Source organism: Coloeus monedula (assembly GCF_965178545.1).
Source record: "Coloeus monedula genome assembly, chromosome: Z".
NCBI lineage: Eukaryota > Metazoa > Chordata > Aves > Passeriformes > Corvidae > Coloeus > Coloeus monedula.
Window position 1 is genome coordinate 49,805,132 of NC_138822.1, and position 21,552 is coordinate 49,826,683.

Sequence of the window (21,552 nt, forward strand, 5' to 3'; positions counted from 1 at the left end):
ATCACCAATATATTTATGCTTTATAACTACTTCTCCAGACATAACAAATTACCTTGTATCTAATATTTCAATTTAACAATTTTAGACATTCAAATTGATCAATTTTCCCCATGCTTTTATAATTTTTAATGGCTTTGGTAAAGTCATTCCTTTTCTTGTTACCCTCCTCTGGATAAAGAGCTAACCTAATACCACTACCTCAGAAATATATTTTTTACCTAGAATTTAGCAAATATTTTAGGTGGCTTTTACTGGGAAAAATATTTCCAGAAAATACCACACTTGTTGTGTGCATTTGTTGCAATGGACTAAAAGCCTAGAACAATTTGTTAAACTGTTAAAACAGAAAACATTTTTAAAATATTATTTTGTAATCAGTAAGTAAAACTTACAACACCCTCACTGTGTTCTCCAATAGCCAAAGATACACCTTAATTCTGCTTGTGTACTTCCCAGAACACATAAGCCAGCTGAATGACACCAAATATAGTATAGTCTTCTGTTCCTCAAAATTAATTCTAAAGAAAGATATCCATCACATAAAATAATCCCAGATTTCAAGTACCTGAAGTAGGTGCTGTATTTCCACGTAACTGTATTAGAGTCCAGCATTTGGTAAATATTATACTAGTAAAACACCAGCCTGATCAATCAAATTAGGTATCTCTCTACAAAATGTTGATTCTGTTTGGCAAAGCTCACTACACAACCAGAGGACCAACTCAGACAAGTTCGGATCTTTTTAGTAAACTTTCAGTCATAGCATGGATCTCAACTTCAAGATGGCTTCAACTCTCCTGAGGAAGGAAAAAGAAGAATGCTTGTATTATTGGAATAAATAAACCTTTACATTTCCATTTTTTATCAGATGTCACAAGCCACAAAAGAGAAGGATTGGTCAGATATTCTGTTTCATCAACTTCAAAAAGCAAATCTCAAAATTGCATCAATCAAGGAAAAATACTGCTAAAAAAGATGACTCTCTAGCTGGAGCTCATAATTTATCCTTCCACTTATGGCCTGATCTAAAATTTGGTTTTATTTTGTGCTCACAAATCACAGTGAGCTATGGTCTACAGCTCATTCAAGACCAAAAAAGGAAGAAAAATGGCATGGAAACATCCACAACTAGCATCACAGCTGAATACATCCAATTAACAGAAACTTTTTTTTTTTTTTTTAAGTTTTATGCTATGGCAATATTAGCTACGAATAAAGTTGTCTCTACTTCCACTAGACTCTTAGAAATATTTGACACAGGAGACAAGTACACGGTGGTTGGAAGTACTTTCAATTCAAACTGTCTATATTCAGTGAAAGAATGGAATCCCTCTGAGACAGAAATGTAATGTTTTTATAAATTGCTCCTGGTACTAAAAGAGTAACTAAACTGAAGTTGTCATTAGAGAACTTCAAAACTAGAGGACACACAGTATTTCATACACAACTCTTCAGAGCACTCAATATAGGAAGAGAAAGTCATCTAAACAGATGTCATGCTCAAGCCTTAAGAAAAAAATCCTGCACCTCAAGTAAGGGATGGAAAAAGAACAAAGCAGTTACATATTTAGTCGTTTCTGCTGAAGTTATTCCACTTTAGCTTCTGTACCGTACTTATTATACAGCTCTGGTCACTACTCACTCAATTGGAGAGAAATCTTTCTGACTACTTTTATTTTAGACCATTTTTTATACAAGAACCTCTGAGACTTTATATAACCAATCCACTCTCAATTTCACAGCTCTTTAAGAATAAAGGTCTTGCCTCAATCTTACTTTGAAAAATCCATAATAACTGGATGTGGTAGGTTAACTCAGGCTCTCTGCCAGTTCCCTTCCTCAGTAAGATAGGGAAGAAAATATAATTAAAAGCTCATGGATCAAGATAAAGACGGGGAGATCACTTACTTGTTACCATCATGCACAAAATAGAATGGACTTAGGAAAGATAAATTTAATTTATTGCCAATAAAAGATAGATAGTGAGAAACAAAAACCAAAATAAATCCATCTTCTCCCCACTGTTCCTTCTTCCTTTTTTCCCTGGCTTAACTTGATTACTAACTCCCCCATCTCTTCCCACTGCTGTGCAGAGCAAAAGGGAGGGGGAATGGGGCTTGCAATTAGACCATAACACTTCCTCCCTGCCAATCCTTCCTCCTCACTCTTTTTCCTTGTTCCAGCACAGGATCCCTCCAAAACAGAACAGACTTTCCCAGGACTTCCCACGGGAGACATAGTTCTTCAAGAACTTCCTCAGCATGGTCCTTTCCACAGGGCACAGTCCTTTAGAAACAGACTTCTCCAGCATAGGTCCCTCATGGGCCACAACTGCCAGAACATCTGGTCCTGTATAGGCTGCTCTCCATAGGTCACAGCTCTTGCAAGGAACCTGCTCCTGACTGGGCTCTTCATGAGCTGCAGCTTCCATCAGGCGTGTCCACCTGCTTCAGCATGGCATTCCTCATGGCCCGCAGTGTGGATATCTGCTCCAGATTGGTCTCCCATGAGCTCCAGGGTGACAACCTGCTTTGACACGGTCTTGTCCTTGGGCTGCAAGAGAACCTCTGCTTTGGCACTTGGAGCACCTCCTCCCCTTCCTTGCTACTGATCTGGGTGTCTGCATGGCTGTTCCTCTTGCATTTTTTTTCTCACTCTGCTCTCATGGCTGCTGCACATGGTTCTTTACAATTTCTAATATATATGTTATCACAGAGGTGCCACCAGCATCACTTAAAGACTCAGCATCGGGCAGTCAAGGGTCTGTTTTCAAAATGGCTGCAGCTTGCTCTGTCGAGTACCAGGACAACTCCTGGTCTCTTCTCAGAAAGGCCCATGTGAACTGAATACATTGGTTTAAAAGCTCTATTCCCAACTAGAGAACAACTCTCAGAAAGTTGAACAAACGAAAACCAAGGTCTATAATTTTCTCAAGTAAGGTATTGCAATGACCAATGAGAAGACAGACAAGTGATTCTTAGCTTCAAATTTTACAGTTGATTAGATGCTGATTTGAAGACTGCACTGTTAAGTACAGTCCCACCCAATTTCCTATCACGTTCCTTGTACCTGCTTCCTCATCAGGAATGGATCAGTCTTCTGGAAATTAAAAAAATGAACATAGCTAGATTTTCATATTCTTACTGAAAAACTTCCTGGAAAACTCTTATTTGCATTTTTTAGCACTGAAAAATCCACTGTCATTCCAATTTCTTCTGGGATTTAGTATGTGTTGTCAGGGTAGAAGGTAGAGGAGCATTTGGAGTTAGCTTACTGAGGTAATTCCAAAAGAAAGATTTTTAAACCAGTTTTTCTTACAGGGATTTTTTTCTGTATATAGACTAGAGGATCAAACCACAGTCCTAATTGCACTCTTTACTGGCTCAGTTGTTCAACTTGTGCTCTATATAATCATGACAGGAATTAGTCATTCCAGAAAGACAACAACAAAATTAAGAAGCAAAATCATCTGTCGAACAAATGCAAGCTGTAGAATCCAAAGGTAACAGATGACTGTGCACACACTCAAGACAGAGCGGCTGCATGGCTGACCAACCTGACGCATTTCACGTCACTGATGTTGCTCTAGGAGAAATGCAACTCTCATTGAGCCTAATAGTCTACAGGCAGCTAACATCATTTGGAGTCTGAACACTGGTGAAAGCTTGGAATGAGAAAGAGAAAAGAACCTAGCTACAGCCTTCATCAAAAGGCATTTATTTGGGAGAATGAAAAGTACATATAGCAACAGAAATTCAGAAGACACTAAAACATTTTCATGTGTGATCTGAATGCTCAAGAGGGAAGAGCAGAGTAATACACAAACTCTCTTCTCAGTTTCTGGTGCAGGCGCTGGAATCTGGACAACCAAGTATGTTCCGGGAAAGTATACACTTTCTCCTTGCTTGCTTAACAGAGACTGCAAGAAAAAAGGAGACTACACCCACAGTAATACCTCCCTACTACTCCTGCTAGTTCTATAAAAATAAGAGTAGGTCAAGTACTTGAGACCTGTTATGAAACTCCTCTACTCTTCCACATCAAAACCCCATAAACAAAGAAGTCTTCAAGGATCTGCTCTACCCGGCTTGTCTGCTTCATAAACTTCTGCCAGAAAAACTGCACCAGCTGGAAGTGGCAGCCGGGAATTAGACTCCATACAGCCAATTTAACCCTGGAAACAAAATTCTGATGCAGACAATTTATGCCAACAGGAAAAGCATTTGGGTTGGCTTTACTCACACCACAGATTCAAATGGTGAATTTTTTCTGGCAGAGAGATTACTTCTGCTTTTCCAAGAAGGGAATTGGCCAAGCTGCAGCAACTTTTAGGTCAAAGTGGTTTAAAGAGCTCAAATACCCAAATTTTTCAAACTGACTTGAAAGCCTGTTACAACAACAGCAAAAAGTTAACTGTCTGTATTCTGATATGTCTCAAAGATTTTTGAAATAAGGTCTCCAAAGAACATTTTTCAAATATGTCAAGTAAAAATTTTTCCAAAGCTCTCTTTGTAGGCACACATATACAAAGCAAATAACCCATCAACCTCACAACCTCTATTTCATACAGTCCAGATCACTTTGAAAAAACAATACTGAAGAGAGACTGTTCTAAACACTTACACTCTAAACAAAGTCACTACAAAAGTCTCAAAAAGTTAGAAGATCTTTCCCCAGAAAGCTCTCCTAACTCTCTCACGCAAATCAAAATCCAGGAGTAGTGTGTTCCTCTAGTCCTTCTTCTCCTTTATGAGATACTAGGATTTTTTCTTGTATCAACAGATGAGTGATGGATGCAGGGAAACTGACAACAACTCACACATGAATTATTAAGAGAAATGATCCCTGACTGGATTTGGACAGTGAGGGTTAAGCAACTGTCCTGGTAGTTCAGGCATCAGAGGAACTACCCTGAATGGTAAATCAGTAGCAAGGGGTTTTATTTAATAGCATAAGTTGTAAACTGAACCAACCGACTATGGGCCAGTAAGTTACTACCTGAGACAAATACATGAGGAGTATGTTTTTTCAATGCCTTCTTGACAGGACATGAAAAGAGGGCTGGAGGAACATGACAGTACCAAGAAAAACAACAATACAATGAACAGCAAGCGAAAAGTTGGAAGGAAAAGAATATAAAAAGCATCTTTCTTTAATCACTATAACCATCAACATATAAAACTGTTTAAAACGGGAAGAATATTACCTGATCTCAAACATCCATAGTTTTCAATTGCAACATATAGCATAATCCCTATTTCATGCCATCAAATACACTGACAAGAGTGGGTGAGGTGGGAAAAAGTAGAAGAAAACAGGAGACCTAGAACCATGCAGCAGTCTTCAGTTTCAGCCAAAACATTTCCCAAGGTAAATTCTATTACAACTAGAAGTTCTATAAATATTATTTTAGCTTTTATTCAAAGCCTTAGAAAATTGAACAACAAAAGCTTTAAGGTGCAGTATTAGCCTGTTCAACTCTTCGGACCAAAGCCATAATCAAACACTATCTGAAAAACCAAAAGAAGTACTCTTAAGCAGTGTATTTTATTTGTACCTTTTTTTTTGACCTCATGTAGTTAAAATCAGAAGAAGCTCTAAGATTGTCTCCAGAATTACCTTGATTGAGCAGGGAGGTTGGACCAGATGACCTCACTGAAGTCTCTTCCAACCTTATCCATTCTGTGAACATACTGACACAAAATTAGGTTTTGCAACAACTTGTGGATACTGCCTCCTCTCTTCCTCACAGTACCATATCACCCAACACAACTATGCATTCTTACTTCTAGAAATATCTTGAAGAAGAAAAAGCCTAAAAATCTGCTCACAAAAAGTGCCTCAGTAATATCACTAATATACATATGTCAAAATTATATTAATAATGAAAAATCAAGCTATTCAAACTGCCTATGTGAATGTAATTTGGCCCCTTGTGTGAACACAGCACAGCCCATGACTACTTGATCACAGACACTTTACCCATAGCACACCTGCTTTATTCCATGCATAAGCCTATGCCCTCCTCAAGAATGGAACACTGTTGGGAAATAAAAAGATCCCTGTACAGAGTATTCATCTGCTTTAGCTGCAGAATGGGGCAAGCACTCAGCCACAACTTACATAAGCTAGGACTGGTCTCACATGTTCACTCCAGAAAAGCCAATACCTTACTTATTTGGTTTCAGATGGAGAAAGAAAGGAGCCAAGAAGTGACTCAGTGCCAGAGCATTTCTAATGGAAGCACAAGAAGCCATGATAGACGTAATTACTCACAGACATAGTCTATGCATAATCATAGACATCCTTAACACCAGACACGCAAGTCTTTGACTTCTGGGTGTCCCTTTTGATCAGTGCTAGAGCATTAATGAGGAATTTTCTGCACCCATGGATGTATGAAGTATTAAAAAGGAGACACAAAGAAAAGAGTAGGTAAAGACTCAAAGTGAATTTTTGTGCAGAAATGGAAGAGTAGGTTTTCTGGCACATCTCTACATACTTTTATACAACTCCATTTTTGTCCCACTCCCATTTCACCACGTGAAAATTCCATAACTTGAAATCACCCAAATCTACATCAGGCATCAACAGAGTTCAAATCTTTTAATCATCCACACTGTTACTTTGTGAAAAATGGTTGGATGTCATGTTTTGTGGACTAGGCCTTAGAAGGAAACAAGACACTTGGCTTGTGGCTTTCACAGATATTTGTTGATAGCTAAGGAATGTCAGGATTTAACAATCTTAGACTTCATTCCACACATAAAAGGGAACTACATTCTAGGACAAAGTTTCCCAATATGCGGTCTGTAAAACATCAGATGGTGGTCCAAAAAATAATCATAAAAGTGTATTTTTAAAAGCATACATTCCCTTACATGTTAGCAAGAAAACATTACTGAGGAAATACAAAGAAATAAAAACATCCCAGGTTTAGCCTAACTAAATAGCACTATAAGGCATACGAAAATGTGACATTTCACAAGATGATCCTTGCATTTTTTAAGGAAATTAAATGTTCTTGAAGCAACACATTCTCCTTTAACATTTAAGTTTGAAAACACTTTTTTCTGTTGTACTGAATTTTCTGAGTCCCCTCCAGAAAATGCCTTCTTTACATCCAGCATGTTCCTCTCTTCATCTTACTTCCCTAAGCTGTTAACCTGTTTTTTCCAGATCTCATTATGCTTCCTCTATTATTATTCTCTCTAGAGACACCCATTAAAGTCACCTAATGAAGCAATCCATCCATCCACTGTGCACTTTTTGCCTATTTTCATTAACAAACTCTGCCTCAAGTATTCTGGTTACCACTGTTGGAACATTCATTATTTCACTTGTTCAGCTACAGGAATCTCCTCTCTTAGGAACCTCATTTCACCCATCACTTTTTTAAAATTACAGACACCTAGTTCACACCCTATCTCAACTGTCTGGTTTAAGATTCATATATAGCTACCCAGCCCTTGTCTTTCACAGTCTTCTTTTCAGGATTAATTTTCTTTCCTAATGTCCTTATATCTTCTTTATTGTTATGTGCTAATACATACTCTGAATTGCTTGATTTTTTGAGCCAGACGAACAAATACCAATGACTATGTTAAATCTTAATACCAAAAGAGCTCTGAAGAGACAGCTAACAAAGAATACTGGAGATGTATTTGGAGCTCACATGTACAATAATAGTAGCATACCTGAGATAGTCTCCCTCAAAATCAGTATTTCTGCTCCCCTATTTCCAATACAACACCACTACAAAATTCAAGCATGTCAAATAAAAAACATCGTTAAAAAAAACCCAACAGCCATGTTTTTATTTCAAGTACATAACATTTAACTTGAAACATCATTTGCATGTGTTGCTCTGATACTACATTCTTCATCAGTTTAAAAACTACATTTTTAAACCTTTTTTTACTGAGATGACTAAAACTTAAAACTTCTTGATTTAAAACAACATACAACCTTTAAATTAAATATGCTGACTAATATATATATATTTAACCTATGTATATGTATTACTAAGTACTGATTTGATTATTCCCTTTTTTCCAAGACCAGTATTTTCACAAGTCTTGTAAGTGACAAACTGTATCTGTGTGAGAACAGACTTACTAAAAGCAACAAAAAAGAATTTAAATGCAACTAAGAGTGCTTAGGTATGTCACATATTTTAAAGATTGGAAAAACTGTTTTGCATCTAAAACTAAAATAATTATGTTATTTGGGGCTATCAAGCATAACTAAAGAAATTATCAGAAAAGTAAAATTTCAGAACTGATCTATTTCTTGACAGTTCTATTAATATATTAGAAACAACAAACTGTTTTACTTCTATTTCCTGTTTTCAGTTTCAAATGGATTTAAATTAAATTTGAATAAAGTAAGAACTGGTTGAAACATTTTTAAATAAGAAGACTATTCACTTGGTATTCACAAAACATACTGCTGTATGAACTGATCTTGACATGTCAGCAAATTCTGTTTCCCAGCATCTGGTATTTGAGAGCTTTTGCTTTTCTGAGCACTTTGGCAAGATGCATGTAACTGTTGGATATGTAGGCTATGGTGTGTGCTTTTTGTTTGGATTTGTTTTTAATTTGAGAATACATTCAGCCTGCAGTAACATGCATATTCATAATGAAATTTTATGTTTACATATGTTTCTTTCATTAAAAGTTCAAGTTAATGCGTTTAAATACAGGTTTGATACAGCTTTCTACAAAGCCTCTTTATATGGCCTCTAAAATTATTTGCACCTTACTCTGACATACCTGCAAGAGCTTCTAGATAAATGAAATTATTTTTCACCATCATGGATAAACTATTATATATTCTGAAATACTTTATGACACAGAAAGAATAAACCCAATATTTGATTCATGTTAGCAATTGAGGAAAATCATACAAAAATGTTTTGTTTGCTACTGATATCAATACATAAAAAAGTACTGAGATCAATACATAAAAAAGACATGTTTCCTTGGAATCTGGGCCTTTTTTTTTTTTTTTTTTTTTTTTTTTTTTTTTTTTTTTTTTTAGTGCAATAAGAGAATACAGATTTCCAGCTTCTCAGGAAAATTAAGTTTGCATACCAGCACAGAATATCCCCGGGACTTCACTCCGGAATATAACAGTTCGTACTTTCTTATCAGATTTCAAAGCATCCACAGCTTTTGACATCTACAGAGAAAAGGAGGAAGGGCAATAACCAAACACTTTTTAAAGTGCTTCATTCCAATACTTCACCTTTATACTAAAAACTGTTCTTTTCACTTACCATTTTTACAAGATTTTTGCTAAGTGCATTCTTGGCATGAGATCTGTTTAATCCAAGCACCACAATTCCTGGAGGGGAAGAAAAATAATATCATCGTTAGAATGTAGTAAAATATGTCTCATCTATGTAAGTTATTATTATTTTGAAATTATGCAAAAGGCATTGAGGACTGCAAAAAATGCTAGTGTAATCACTACTGAGTTTCTGAAAGAAAATAAACTGATCTATACTTTTCAATACTCAACAGAAATTACAGTTACTTGAGGAACAAAAATATGGCCCTAACACCTTTATGTGGAAGCAGTCCTTACAAAGGTTGAAAGTAGAATTACACATTTTATGTTTGTACATGAAGTGCTGACATGTAATCAGGAAAGATGCTTATTTGGAAAGCACATTTCCATATTTAGAGAGCCTGTCTCCAGAGACTACTTAAAACATGAAGTGCTATCACAGCAAAGACTAGCAACTCCTATACAGGTAAAAGGAAGTCATAAACAAAGAAAGAATGCCACCAATGGGAAACTTGTATTTTTGTTTAAAAAGGAAAAAATTCACACAAAAATTCTCTCCTGAAACACAAAAATCAAGCTGAATGCTTGGTACATGGCTCCAAAGACACATTCACAGCTCCCTCAGTCCAGTTACAAATCAATTGTCTCACTGACTGATTACCTGTGCATTGGTTCAAATGTTGCAGCAGAAACAAAAATTGTCTTTATTTTGCCCCCCTCACCTTAACAGGCATGATTATCAAACAGGAAAATTCTGAAAAGTTTACTTTGGTAATGCCTGAGTTTACCATGGCTATAGCAATCTTTTAGACAATTGCTGCCTGAACCCAACACAACTGCCCAAGTTCAAAACACCAGCACACAGCCCTGATCCTGCCCTGGTAACATTTTATCAATCAGGACCTTTTATGCAGAGAACGCAAGTATAAGGGGAGAAAAAGGACTAGGGCATGGACCAGGAATGAAAGGCAGAAAGGGAGCTCTATCTCAAACAAAAATGTTCACAACATTGCCATCAACCTACAGGATGAAAAAACAAATTCCAGAAACTCACTATTTGCCCAGGTGATTACTACTTCACCACTCAGCTTTGAATGTGCAATCTATACATAATCTTGCTCTCATAGCCTTCCCTGTCACATCAGTGCATACTGCTTCTTCTATTTCTGGAAAACCTGTCCTCCCTAAGGACTGACCCATTAGTGTTTGAGCTCCCTTCCTCTGCTTCCTTCTGCATGTATGTGCACACACATGCACACTAGACAAGATGGAAAAGAGCTCCTGTTCCTTCTGCAGTTACCAATTTGAAGAAAAAGTCTTCCATTTGCCAGCTACCACTCTCAAGATTCAAATAAAAATGGCGTCAAATGCAAGTAATAAAGCATACCTCCCTTTCTTGCTCCTAAGGTACAGTCAATTGCTAAGTATAGATACCTCCTAAAAGTGGAGAGGAGCCAGGACAACCCAAATGACCTTCACTCCCTTGTTCTACAAGCCTGAATTCCCACATGTTTATCCCTATGGCTGGAGGTACACAGGACCGCCTGCAAAGGTCATTATTCAGCACTTACATAGGAATCTGTTTATGTTCTGTTAAGCAAAAAAGGAGGGGTGCTGTAGCACTTTTCTTCAGCTGTTACAACTTCTTCTCTAGGAGGAGGATCACTCCATATTCAAATACTCCATATGTTCAACACAAGTAGATTAGGCAAAAGCAACATCCCACGTTAAGGCAACAAAAAGACCCTTCACCCTGACTTCACTTAGATTTTCAGGCACTACAAATACCATGCTTGAATAAACTAGAGATGCTATTATCCCAAACCATACTTCAGTCAGGAAATAGAGTCCTTTTCAGAAGCATGTTATACTTAATGGCAACGACACTTGATGACACTTGAATTTTTCTTCTCCCCACTGGAGCCCAAAGACTGCTACTCCACCACCACCAATAGTGTATTCAGAAGGAAGCTCCAGTTAACATTAAAGCACTTTAAATATCTTTGCCACAAAGAAATGATCCCTGAAGACGAATCATACAAGTCGATTTATCTTAGCAGTGCTGTATCAAGTCATAAAACCACCACTTCTGCTTCTTTCTACAGAAGTAAAAGATAAAGATGGCACCCACGCAGCTGTTCTCTTTTAAGTAAGAAAAAAAATATTAAGAATTGCAAGAGGAAAGTATAAATGTTTGCAAGGAACACCAACATATTGCAGTGACATATACAAAAGACATTCCTTGCAATCACATTTGAATCAGTTTTGTTCTGATATGCCATTACTACAGGACCTGAGCATCCTGAGGATGGAAGGGACCTTAAAGATCATCTAGTTCCAAGCCCCCTGCAGGGACACCTTGCACTAGACCAGGTTGTCCAGGGCACCATCTAACCTGGCCTTGAACACCTCCAGGGATGGGATATCCACAGCTTCTCTGGGCAACCAGTTTCAGTCCCTAACAGTAAAGAATTTAACCTTAATATCTAATCTAAACCTGCTCTCTTTCAGTTTAAAGACCTTGTCCCATCACTATAAGGCATTGTAAAAAGTTCCTCTCCAGATTTCTTCTAGGTTCCTTTCACGTACTGGAATGTGATAGTAAGGCCAGCCCAAAGCCTAATTCAGGCTAATCAATCCCAGTTCCCTCAGACTTTTCTCACAGGAGAGGTGCTCCATCCCTCTAATCATATTCATGGTTCCTCTGTACCCACTCCAACAGGTCCATGTCCTTCCTGTGCTGGGACCCCAGAGCTGGATGCAGTGTTCCAGGTGGGGTCTCACCAGGGCAGAGCAGAGGGGCAGAATCCCCTCCCTCCCCTGCTGCCCACGCTGCTTTGGATGCAGCCCAGGGCATGTTTGGCTCTCTGGGCTGTGAGTGCCCATGGCTGGCTCATGTCCAGCCTCTCACCCACCAGCACCCCCAAGTCCTTCTCCCCAGGGCTGCTCTCCATCTGTTCATCCCCAGCCTCTGTTGATACCAGAGCTTGCTCTGCAGCACCTTGGTGCAGCACCTTGGTGCAGCACCTTGCACTTGATCTTTTGTTAAATCTCATGAGATTCCCAAGGGTCCAGTTCTTGAACCTGTTCACATCCCTCTGGATGCCATTCCATCCGTCAGGTGTGTCAACTGCACCACCCTGCTTGGTGTCATCTAAAAATGTGCTGAAGGTGAACTCGATCCCTTCATCTATGTCATCAGTGAACATACTAAATCACACTGGTCCCAGTATAGGTCCCTGAGGCACATCACTTGTCACTGGCATCCATCAGGACCTGAGCCATTGACCACTGCACTCTGGATGTCACGAACCAACCAATTTCTTATCCACTGAACAGTTCACCCATTGAATCCATCTCTCTCCAGTTTAGAAAAAAGGATGTTGTGGGGAACTCTGTAAAAGGCTTTCCAGAAGTCCAGATAAATGACATCTGTAGCCATTCCCTTGACCACTGATGGAGTCACTCTATCATAGAAGGCCACTGAGCTGGTCAGGCAGGACTTGTCCTCGGTGAAGCCATGCTGGCTGTCTTGAATCACTTCCCTGTCCTCCATGTGCCTTAGCAGAGCTTCCAAGATGATCTGCTCCATAACTCTTCCAGGCACAGAGGTGAGGTGAGGCTGATGGGTCAGTAGTTCCCAGGCCCCAGCTTTCTGCCCCTTTTAAAGATAGGTACAATGTTTCCCCTTTTCCAGTCTCCTGGGACTTGACCTGACTGATGCAACTTTTCAGTAACACCTGTTACATTGTCATCTGAAGCATTTAGCCATGGTTTGTTCTTCCTAAAGCACACGCACACACGTGCTTTCCAAAATGCTTTAAAATAAACTGTTGGAAAAATCTACTTGTAAAAGAAAAGGTATTAAAAAGTAGTCATTAATAAAAATAAGTAGAAATTAGTGGTAGTAGTAGCAGTAGCTTTGCTGGTGTATCTGTATGGTATCAAAAACATGACAGATATACTAAGAAGGAATAAGCATTCACATATGCTAAACTCAATATTAATCTGACAGTTTTTCCTGGAAGTCATCCCCACATTATTTCTGGGACACACTTCAGCACATAATGTGCATCCATTAAAATCTACATCTGCATACTGAAAACTAACTTCATCTTAACTGGCTAGGATCTCCAAGAGACAATGATTCCCAGTGTTGTCTAATATAAGCAGCAATATTCCTATATACTACTTTCCCAGCCCACCATTAGAGGCAAAGCATATACAAATGTACAATATGTTCTCTACTTGCAAGTTGCCCATGTTAAAAGAGAAAGCTGCCTGTGGTATAATTCTCAATGTTCAAGAGAAAAAAAAAGAAAGTCATGCATAATAAAAGCAAAAAATGCCTTTTAGTGAAATAAAGATACATACGTATCTGGAAGATAGGTTCAAAATATCTGTAAATTCCCAGAAACATACTGATTTCATAGCATCCACTAAATTTAATACTTGAATATAGTAAAGAGGTTAGATACTGGTTTAACTACTACTTGGACCAGCACACTGGAAATCTTACTTTCTATAATGGTTGTTATCTCTTTCATGTTGTACTTTTTAGGGATCAAAACATTCATCCTCAATGTTTGGTAGAAACCCATTTAAATGGTTACTTAAAAACAAATCTTGTTTTTAAATCCATATTAGTAATTTTGTCAAGTGTTCAGAAGAGTCACTACATCTGCAAATAAAGTACTTGCAGAATTTTTTAACATTTATGTTTATTTTACTATTATTTATTTGCATTAAATACTCACTCACACAAATGTAATTTTCCATAATTTAAAAAAACATTTTAAAAAGTCTGAATTAGGCTTTGAAAAATGGAAGGAGAATCAAAGGAAGTTATTTTTAACTTGTTTCACTTAACTACTCAGAAAAACCAAGGCAGACAATTGGACTTAGAAGTTTATTATTCTAGAGCAGTTTCTTAAGCAAAACAAGAACATATGGTGAATATATCATGCACAATTCTGCTGGCTTTCATTAATCATCTTACCAAGAAGTATTTAAGTGAAAAATCACACAGATGTGCACTAACCAGTACTTTATAAAAGTACCAAAACACTCTTCAAAATCCCCTATCTGCGCCTGTTTCATCTCTAAATTCTGCTTTAACTCTTTTCTGAACTTCTTAAATTAGTAGATGTCACCTAGTCAGCCCCACTTTAAACATAGCAAAAGAAGGGAAAGTTTTTTCCTATTTATCAGCTAGCTATCAGTTTCCAACCTCTGAGTGAACAACTTCAACCAAAACCATATTTGGTTTTGCCCATTCCATGTACATTAAAATTCTAACCGATGAAGACCAAAGCTGTCTTCCTCTAAACTGAACTAAAAACAGCAGAGAAATTTGATCATAAGAAGTCATTCTAGTGTAAAATCTAAATTTTATAAATATTTATATCACATTTCAGCAAGTGACATTGCAACACTGGAGTCAAGACTAGAAAGGTATTTCTCCCAATTGCACCTATAACTTAAAAATCAAAAGCACTAAGTTCATTTAAATTTGTAATGGGATCACTAATGCAACTTGGCTACGAATTCTGAAATGTCAACAGCTGTAAAACAATTCAGCCCTAGTGATGATCAAATAGAATCTCAAATAAAGTAAAAGATATATACTTAATTAAAAAATACTAAGACACTGACAGTCACCTTTACTCACAGAAAACTGACACTAAGAGCTTCACAAGTTGCAACATGTGCAGCATATACAGGTATTTTTCAATCACATTCTTCAAAAATCTCACTCCATTTGTATTCTAGTTCAGGTCAAATTTGGAAACCGGAAAGACTTGAATTAAAATTTCAATAACTAGCCTTTGCAAATATAATCTTATTTTAGTTTATGTGTAGCAACTTCCCAAGACCTGGGGTATACAGATCACATGGAAGTGATATGAAGCAGAACAGTTTGCTACTTTGCGTACAGGCAAAGATTTGTCTAGTGCTACAAGATATGTGCCTGTACATGAGGCAGGTACAGCCAGTTTTCCTTCCTCCCCAGTATTCACAATACATCCTTCTCTGAGCTACATGGAAACACTAGGCATGTGCAGGAGCACAACCACAGCATCAACAAGCACGCGTGTGCTGCAAAAGGTAGTCAGAGAACAGGGTCTGACCCTGCATGGAGTCAAGAAGAATGTAATGGGAGAGCGTTTTGAGGCCACGGGGACACCAGAGTACCATGTGGGAAAGTCTGTAACATGAAATGGTAGGTCAGTGGCAGGGTAGAAAAGAGCAAGAAAGACAGCGGGGGTGTTTATAGAGCTGGTGGACTCATTCAGCAGGGATATTACATACTGTAAGATGATAAATATAAATGAACTTGGCATACAAGGCGAGGAGAAGGGTGTGTGGTAGCACTACAGGGAGGAAGCAGAGCCATGTTTCTTTTGCGGAAATGTTCCCTGCTCTTTGTGCTGCTGAAGAAGGCATATGAAGTTTATATCTCCTTCTGGCCTACTTCTAGATCCTTGTTATTATCTTTTTGTAACGAACAGTGTTTGCTTCTGTGTCCTTCTGAAAGTCAATACCAAAGAAAATTCCTTCTGCTGAAGAGAATACATTAATTAAAAATACACCGATTGAATCCTTTCTTACGATAGCGACAGTTGCTTTAACATTACAAATACTTTCTCCATGTTTGGCTGCATATTCAGTACAAAACACCTTCATAACATTACAAAGACAATGACTCCTAGCTGATTCAACTGCTGGAACAAACTGCCTAATTCTATGTTTGTTGTGTAATAACAGAAATAAAAGTTGAGTACTATATAAGATCATGATATTTTCTACAACTTCTTGGTAGAGCACAAAAGAAACAAGGAAAAATGCTCTTCTAACATTTTAAAAACTCTTTATTGCTCCTGTCTTGTCTCTTCCTTGACTTAAAATAATCCCCAAAAAAATCCGAATGGAAGTTTAGAACTAATAAGTTCCACAGTTGGCTGGAAAAACAGGACTAAAGTAGTACATTTTAAACGAAATGGAAAGACTTGGGAACAGAACTACAACTAAGACAGAAGAAGATGATTTCAGGATCAGATTAGATCATCTTTACTATCAACCCTAAATAATGACAAAAACCTGCCCTCAGATGAAAGCACAGCAACAGTCTTCCCTTGAAAAAAAAGAATCATCTCCTAAGCCTCATACTAAAATTCGAAGTTTTAAAGTTACCTCTCTGTACATGTATACAAATCTATGTACAGACAAACTCAACTCATGGGCATTTGCCTGAACTGGCAACAGGTCTGAAATAGCTGAGTTAAGATGCTCAAAGACATAAACTAAACTGTGCATCTTGGTTCCAAGATATATTCTCCATATAAAGAGATTCATGTGCTGCAGATGAGCAAAACTCTATGCTATGGCCCTCTCCATAAAAGCAGGTTTAACGTCATGGCTATAAAAGTAAATCCTCAGGAACAGAGCTTGCACGCACTTCTCCACCATTCCTAGCCCTGCTGCATTCCCTTCCTGGGAAGGAAGTGACAAACACCAAAGGAAGTGGAACACCTCCAAATCTGGTGAGCACCAGATTAGAAGAGGAAGTACAAAGTGTCTGTGCTGTGATACACTGACTGCAAGTCAATAAGGGTGACAGATTTTCTTTCTTTTTTTAACCAGGTGAGTTAAAATAAGACTCTTGGTATAGCCGAGTCAAGGTGAGTAGTAGTTGACAACACTAGAAGCAAGGAGGAGGATGAGATGGTTATTAGGAAAGTGGCATGAGATCAGAGAATACTGAAGCCATACCTTCCAGCACAGAAAACGTCAGTATAAGTTTTGTGCCTTTCTCTGCCCCCTGCACACAAGCACAAAACTGATGTTGGAAGCAGCATGACTCTAGCAGCTTGTTGCTAAACTTCATTTTCTCAAATCAGAGTGGCCAACAGATGCCAACGCAGAGAGGTGTACCTCACAAACACAGTACATATGCTGCAGTACTCTGGAAAAGAGGCGTGATGCTGTTAAAACACCTTGAGGACAGGATGTCACCCATAGCAACCTAGACAAGCTCATGAAGTGGGCCTGTGTGAACCTCATGAGATTTAACAAAAGATCAAGTGCAAGGTGCTGCAACTGGGTTGGGTACCTCTGGTACCAACAGAGGCAGGGGGATGAACAAATGGAGAGCAGCTCTGGGGAGAAGGACTTGGGGGTGCTGGTGGATGAGAGGATGGACAGGACCCAGCTATGGGCACTCACAGCCCAGAGAGCCAAACGTGTCCTGGGCTGCATCAAAAGCAGCGTGGGCAGCAGGGGAGGGAGGGGATTCTGCCCCTCTGCTCTGCTCTGCTCTGGTGAGACCCCACCTGGAACACTGCATCCAGCTCTGGGGTCCCAGCACAGGAAGGACATGGACCTGCTGGAGTGAGTCCAGAGGAGGCCACCTCTCCTATAAAGAATGGCACACCTCTCCTATAAAGAAACGCTGACAGAACTGGAACTCTTCAGTGTAGAAAAGACAAGGCTTTGAAGTGACCTAACTGCAGCCTTCCAGTACGTGAAGGGAACCTACAAGAAAGATGCAGCAAGACTATTTACAAGGGTATGTAGTTATAGGACACGGTGGAATGGGTTCAAATTGAAAGACAGTAGGTCTAGATTAGATAATAGGAGGAAAAGCTTTACTGTGAGAGTGGTGAGGCACTGGAATAGGTTGCCCAGAGAAGCTATGGATGCCCCATCCCTGGAGGTGTTCAAGGACAGGTTGGATGGGGCTCTCAGCAAACCTAGTCTAGTACGAGGTGTCCCTGCTCATGGCAGAGGAGTTGGAACCAGGCAGTCTTCAAGGTCCCAACCCAAACCGTTCTACGATCCTCTGAAGAGCCAAGAGGGACCAAGCTGACCCAGTTCTGCCACTGCCACACCGGCAGCTCCCAGCACGCCGCGACGCAACCTCGGCCGCGGTGACAAGAAGGAGGAGCCGCCGCTCTCTTCCCGCCCCTCGCAGCCGGGCAGCTCCCCGAGGGACGCCCTCTCCCTGCCCCGCAGGGGTCACCCCGGCCAGGCCGGGACACCGAGTGCAGAGCCTCCTTCCCCTCGTTACCTTTGTGCTCATCATCCAGGTACCGGACGCGCAGCTCCTCCTCTTCCTTCGCCTGGGAGCCGTACCTCCTCCCGGCCGAGGGGAGAGCGGCGGCCGTGGCGCCCCCCCACAGCGGGGGCGCGCAGTGGCCAGTTCGGCCGAGGGCGGCGGAGGTCGTGGCGGCTGCGGCTGCGAGCCTGAGCCGGGCGCGCAAGAGGCCGAGCCCGCCCAGCGCCGCCGCCGCCATGGCTGCTGCCGGCGCCGCTTCAGCCTCTCGCGGCCCCGGCTCCGGTGCCGCCGCCCACGTGACCGGCTGCGGCACGCACGGGGCGCCGCTCCCCCCTCCCCGCGCCGCCGCCGCCGCCCGGGGCCGCGGGGAGGGGACGGCTCGGCCCGGCCGGGCTCGGCTCCTGCGGCGGCCCCATCGCCGCTGATGCTCGTGTCAAGAAAAGGCTCGCCAGGGGAGATTGGGACTTGACAGGAAACCAGCCACATCCTGGGCCGCATCAAAAGCAGCGTGGGCAGCAGGGCGAGAGAGGGGATTCTGCCCCTCTGCTCTGCCCTGGTGAGACCCCACCTGGAACACTGCATCCAGCTCTGGGGTCCCCAACAGAAGAAGGACATGAAACTGATGAAGGAGGTCCAGAGGAGGCCATGAAGTTGATAAGGGGGCTGGAGCACCTTCTCTACAAAGACAGGCTGACGAAGTTGAGGCTGTTCAGCCTGAAGAAGAGAACGTTGTGTAGAGACCCCATAGCAACCTTCCAGTATCTGAAGGGAAGTTCATCTGGAACTGTAGTGATAGGACAAGCAGTAATGGGTACAAATTAAGATGGGAAATTTAGGCGAGATTTTGGGAAGAAATTCTTTACTGTGACAGTGGATGAGACACTGGAATAGATTGCCCAGAGAAGCTGTGGGTGCCCCAGCCCTCACAATGTTGAAGTTGAATAAGGCCTTGAGTAACCTGGTCTAGTGGGAGATGTCTCTGCCTGTAGCATGGGAAGGGGGTTGGGACAGGAGGATCTTTAAAAGTCCGTTCCAACCTGCTGACATTTTATGATTCTGTGATTCTCTCACACAGCTTGAAATACATGAGTTGCATGGACAAATTTCTCACGGGTAAAAGCAGATGTTTAGCTTCATCAGGGCTTCATGATACTGGTGGAAGTTGTGCAACATGTTTATTTGCAGTGAACTTGAGATCATCCCACCTTAAAGGCAACATGCTCAGGCTCTGTTGTGCTGTGTGTGGTGGCACCAGAATGAACATTCATGAACTCTGTAGCACTTGCTTCTTCCCCCACATCACAGCCGTGGCCAGGCCTCGTCGTGGCATCAGTACTGAACAAATAAAGGAGCTATGGTCAATAACAGAAACCAGGCAGCACATGGTTCTGTATGCTGCGATAAAAGGCTGCTTGGATTGGCCGTCCTACTATTTTGGGGCACTCAGAATTACCGTTGAGTTGCAAAACTAAGGATCAAATTAATATGCCTTGGTGTTTAGAGCTGGGTTTAGGTCAAGCAACACCGCCATGGTGTCTGCTTGCCCTCCATGCACACCAACAGACATACCAGCATGAAACAAGTCAAACAATAAAAGCAGTAACAATGGACGTAGGAGGTAATTGCTATGTTTTGTTCTAAATTCACATGATTCAAGACTGCTATGACCTGTTTCAAAACCGTTGAAATTTTAGCAATCCATGTGTCAATACCCTAACAATTTAGTTGAGACAGAATATGCATTAGATATAGAAGAAGTTGACTTGATTCTTTACCCAGGACCTGGGAAAGGTTGTTATAACTGTAGTTAATGTAGGTCAGTAATGAGGCTCTTAAAAGCTGTGAACTTTGTCTTCTTCAAGGTTTTTTCCTTCAAATTAGGCCTTGAGACCTGAAAGCATGCCTTTGAGCCACCCCCTGTCATTTTCATAATTCAGTGTTAGTTAATCAGGGGAATAAAACTGTACTGCTTCTGAGCAGAGACTCAGATGGAGCCGTTTTGGTTGTTGTTTTGGAAAACTAGCTGCTGCATTCCTTCATGCGGTTGCTCAGCAGCTCCTCCATGCCTTCCTTCTGGAGAAACGAAAGTCTAAAAATAATGTCCTATTTGTTCCTTTGGAGCACCATGAAGGGCATATGTGTGTGCAGGGGGAGGAATAGGCAGACTATCACTTTGCATTTATTATGTTTTACTATTTAAACAGGGTGATAGCTTGTGATTCACAGGCCTTTCCAGTAGAGCCCGCAGTATGCTAAAGACTTCCAGTAGAAAGAAATAAAGAAATTTTGTTTGCAGTTGAAGAACATTTTAGATTATGAGAAGGAATTTTGAAACATCATATCCAATTGCATCTATAGAAACAGAGAGGCAGCACTATTCTAAAAGACACAGGAGAAGATAAAAAGGCATTAAAAGCAGAACTGGATTCACTGCAGCATTGCAATGTTGCCTTGAAGCTGAAGGCAGATGTTTGGTCATATGCAGTGGTTCCCAGACTGAAGGTCTAGCGAACACTTTTCTGAGCAGAGGTCAGTAAGTGCAGTCAAGCCAAGACATTCATTTCCATTGTAGAAACACCCAGTCATTTTTAAAATGAAGAATTTTAGAAATGCAATTTTCTTTTACATGCCCCTGTCTGATTTTACTTTCTTTGTGTAAGAAGTGAAAAGAAAGTTTAATTTCTACTTCTTTTTCCTCTATTAATGTGTAAAACTGCATGATATGATATGCATATATGTGTGTTTTATTGTGGTCATTTAATACTACACTGCATTTTGTAATACTGTATATGCAATTCCTCCCATTCCCTGACATGAAAGCATAATTCTGGACTCAGATTAAAGCAAAGTTTTCCATGTTCTCTTGTTCTCTGCTTTTTTCAATGTTGTTTACTTCTAGAACACAGCTTTGGGGTCGAAGTAGTACGTGGAAAGGTAAACTATGTTGACATGGAGATTATTATTTAAAGATATTTCCTAATTTTAAAAAAGTGGAGCATCTGGAAGACAATTGTAAGTTACTACCTAAATAACACATCACACTGCTTGGTAGCCTGATTGCTGCTACACACAGAAATCCAAATATTGATACTTGGTGATGGGTAAAATACATTTATTTTAATAAACCTTGACTCAACTTCCCTTATGTCCACAGAAGCAGTGTTAGTATGAATGAAAATAGAACCAGTGTAGATGGA

The 21,552-nt window shown here is 40.2% G+C and overlaps 1 protein-coding gene across 2 annotated transcripts in view; it reads right to left on the reverse strand.

Annotated features, from left to right (window-relative positions):
• Positions 1–18,662, reverse strand: part of AUH (AU RNA binding methylglutaconyl-CoA hydratase) — a 116,743-nt gene extending 98,081 nt beyond the window's left edge. Inside the window, exons 1-3 of one of the 2 annotated variants that reach the window (XM_082301217.1) lie at positions 18,368–18,662; positions 9,284–9,351; positions 9,099–9,186 (exon numbers count right to left, since the gene is read on the reverse strand). In XM_082301217.1, the coding sequence (XP_082157343.1) occupies positions 9,099–9,186; positions 9,284–9,351; positions 18,368–18,593 (382 nt within the window). In that variant the 5' untranslated portion in view covers positions 18,594–18,662. The remainder of the gene's footprint in view (positions 1–9,098; positions 9,187–9,283; positions 9,352–18,367) is intronic. The other variant, XM_082301216.1, reaches the window with a different exon arrangement.
• Between the last annotated feature and the right edge of the window lie 2,890 nt (positions 18,663–21,552).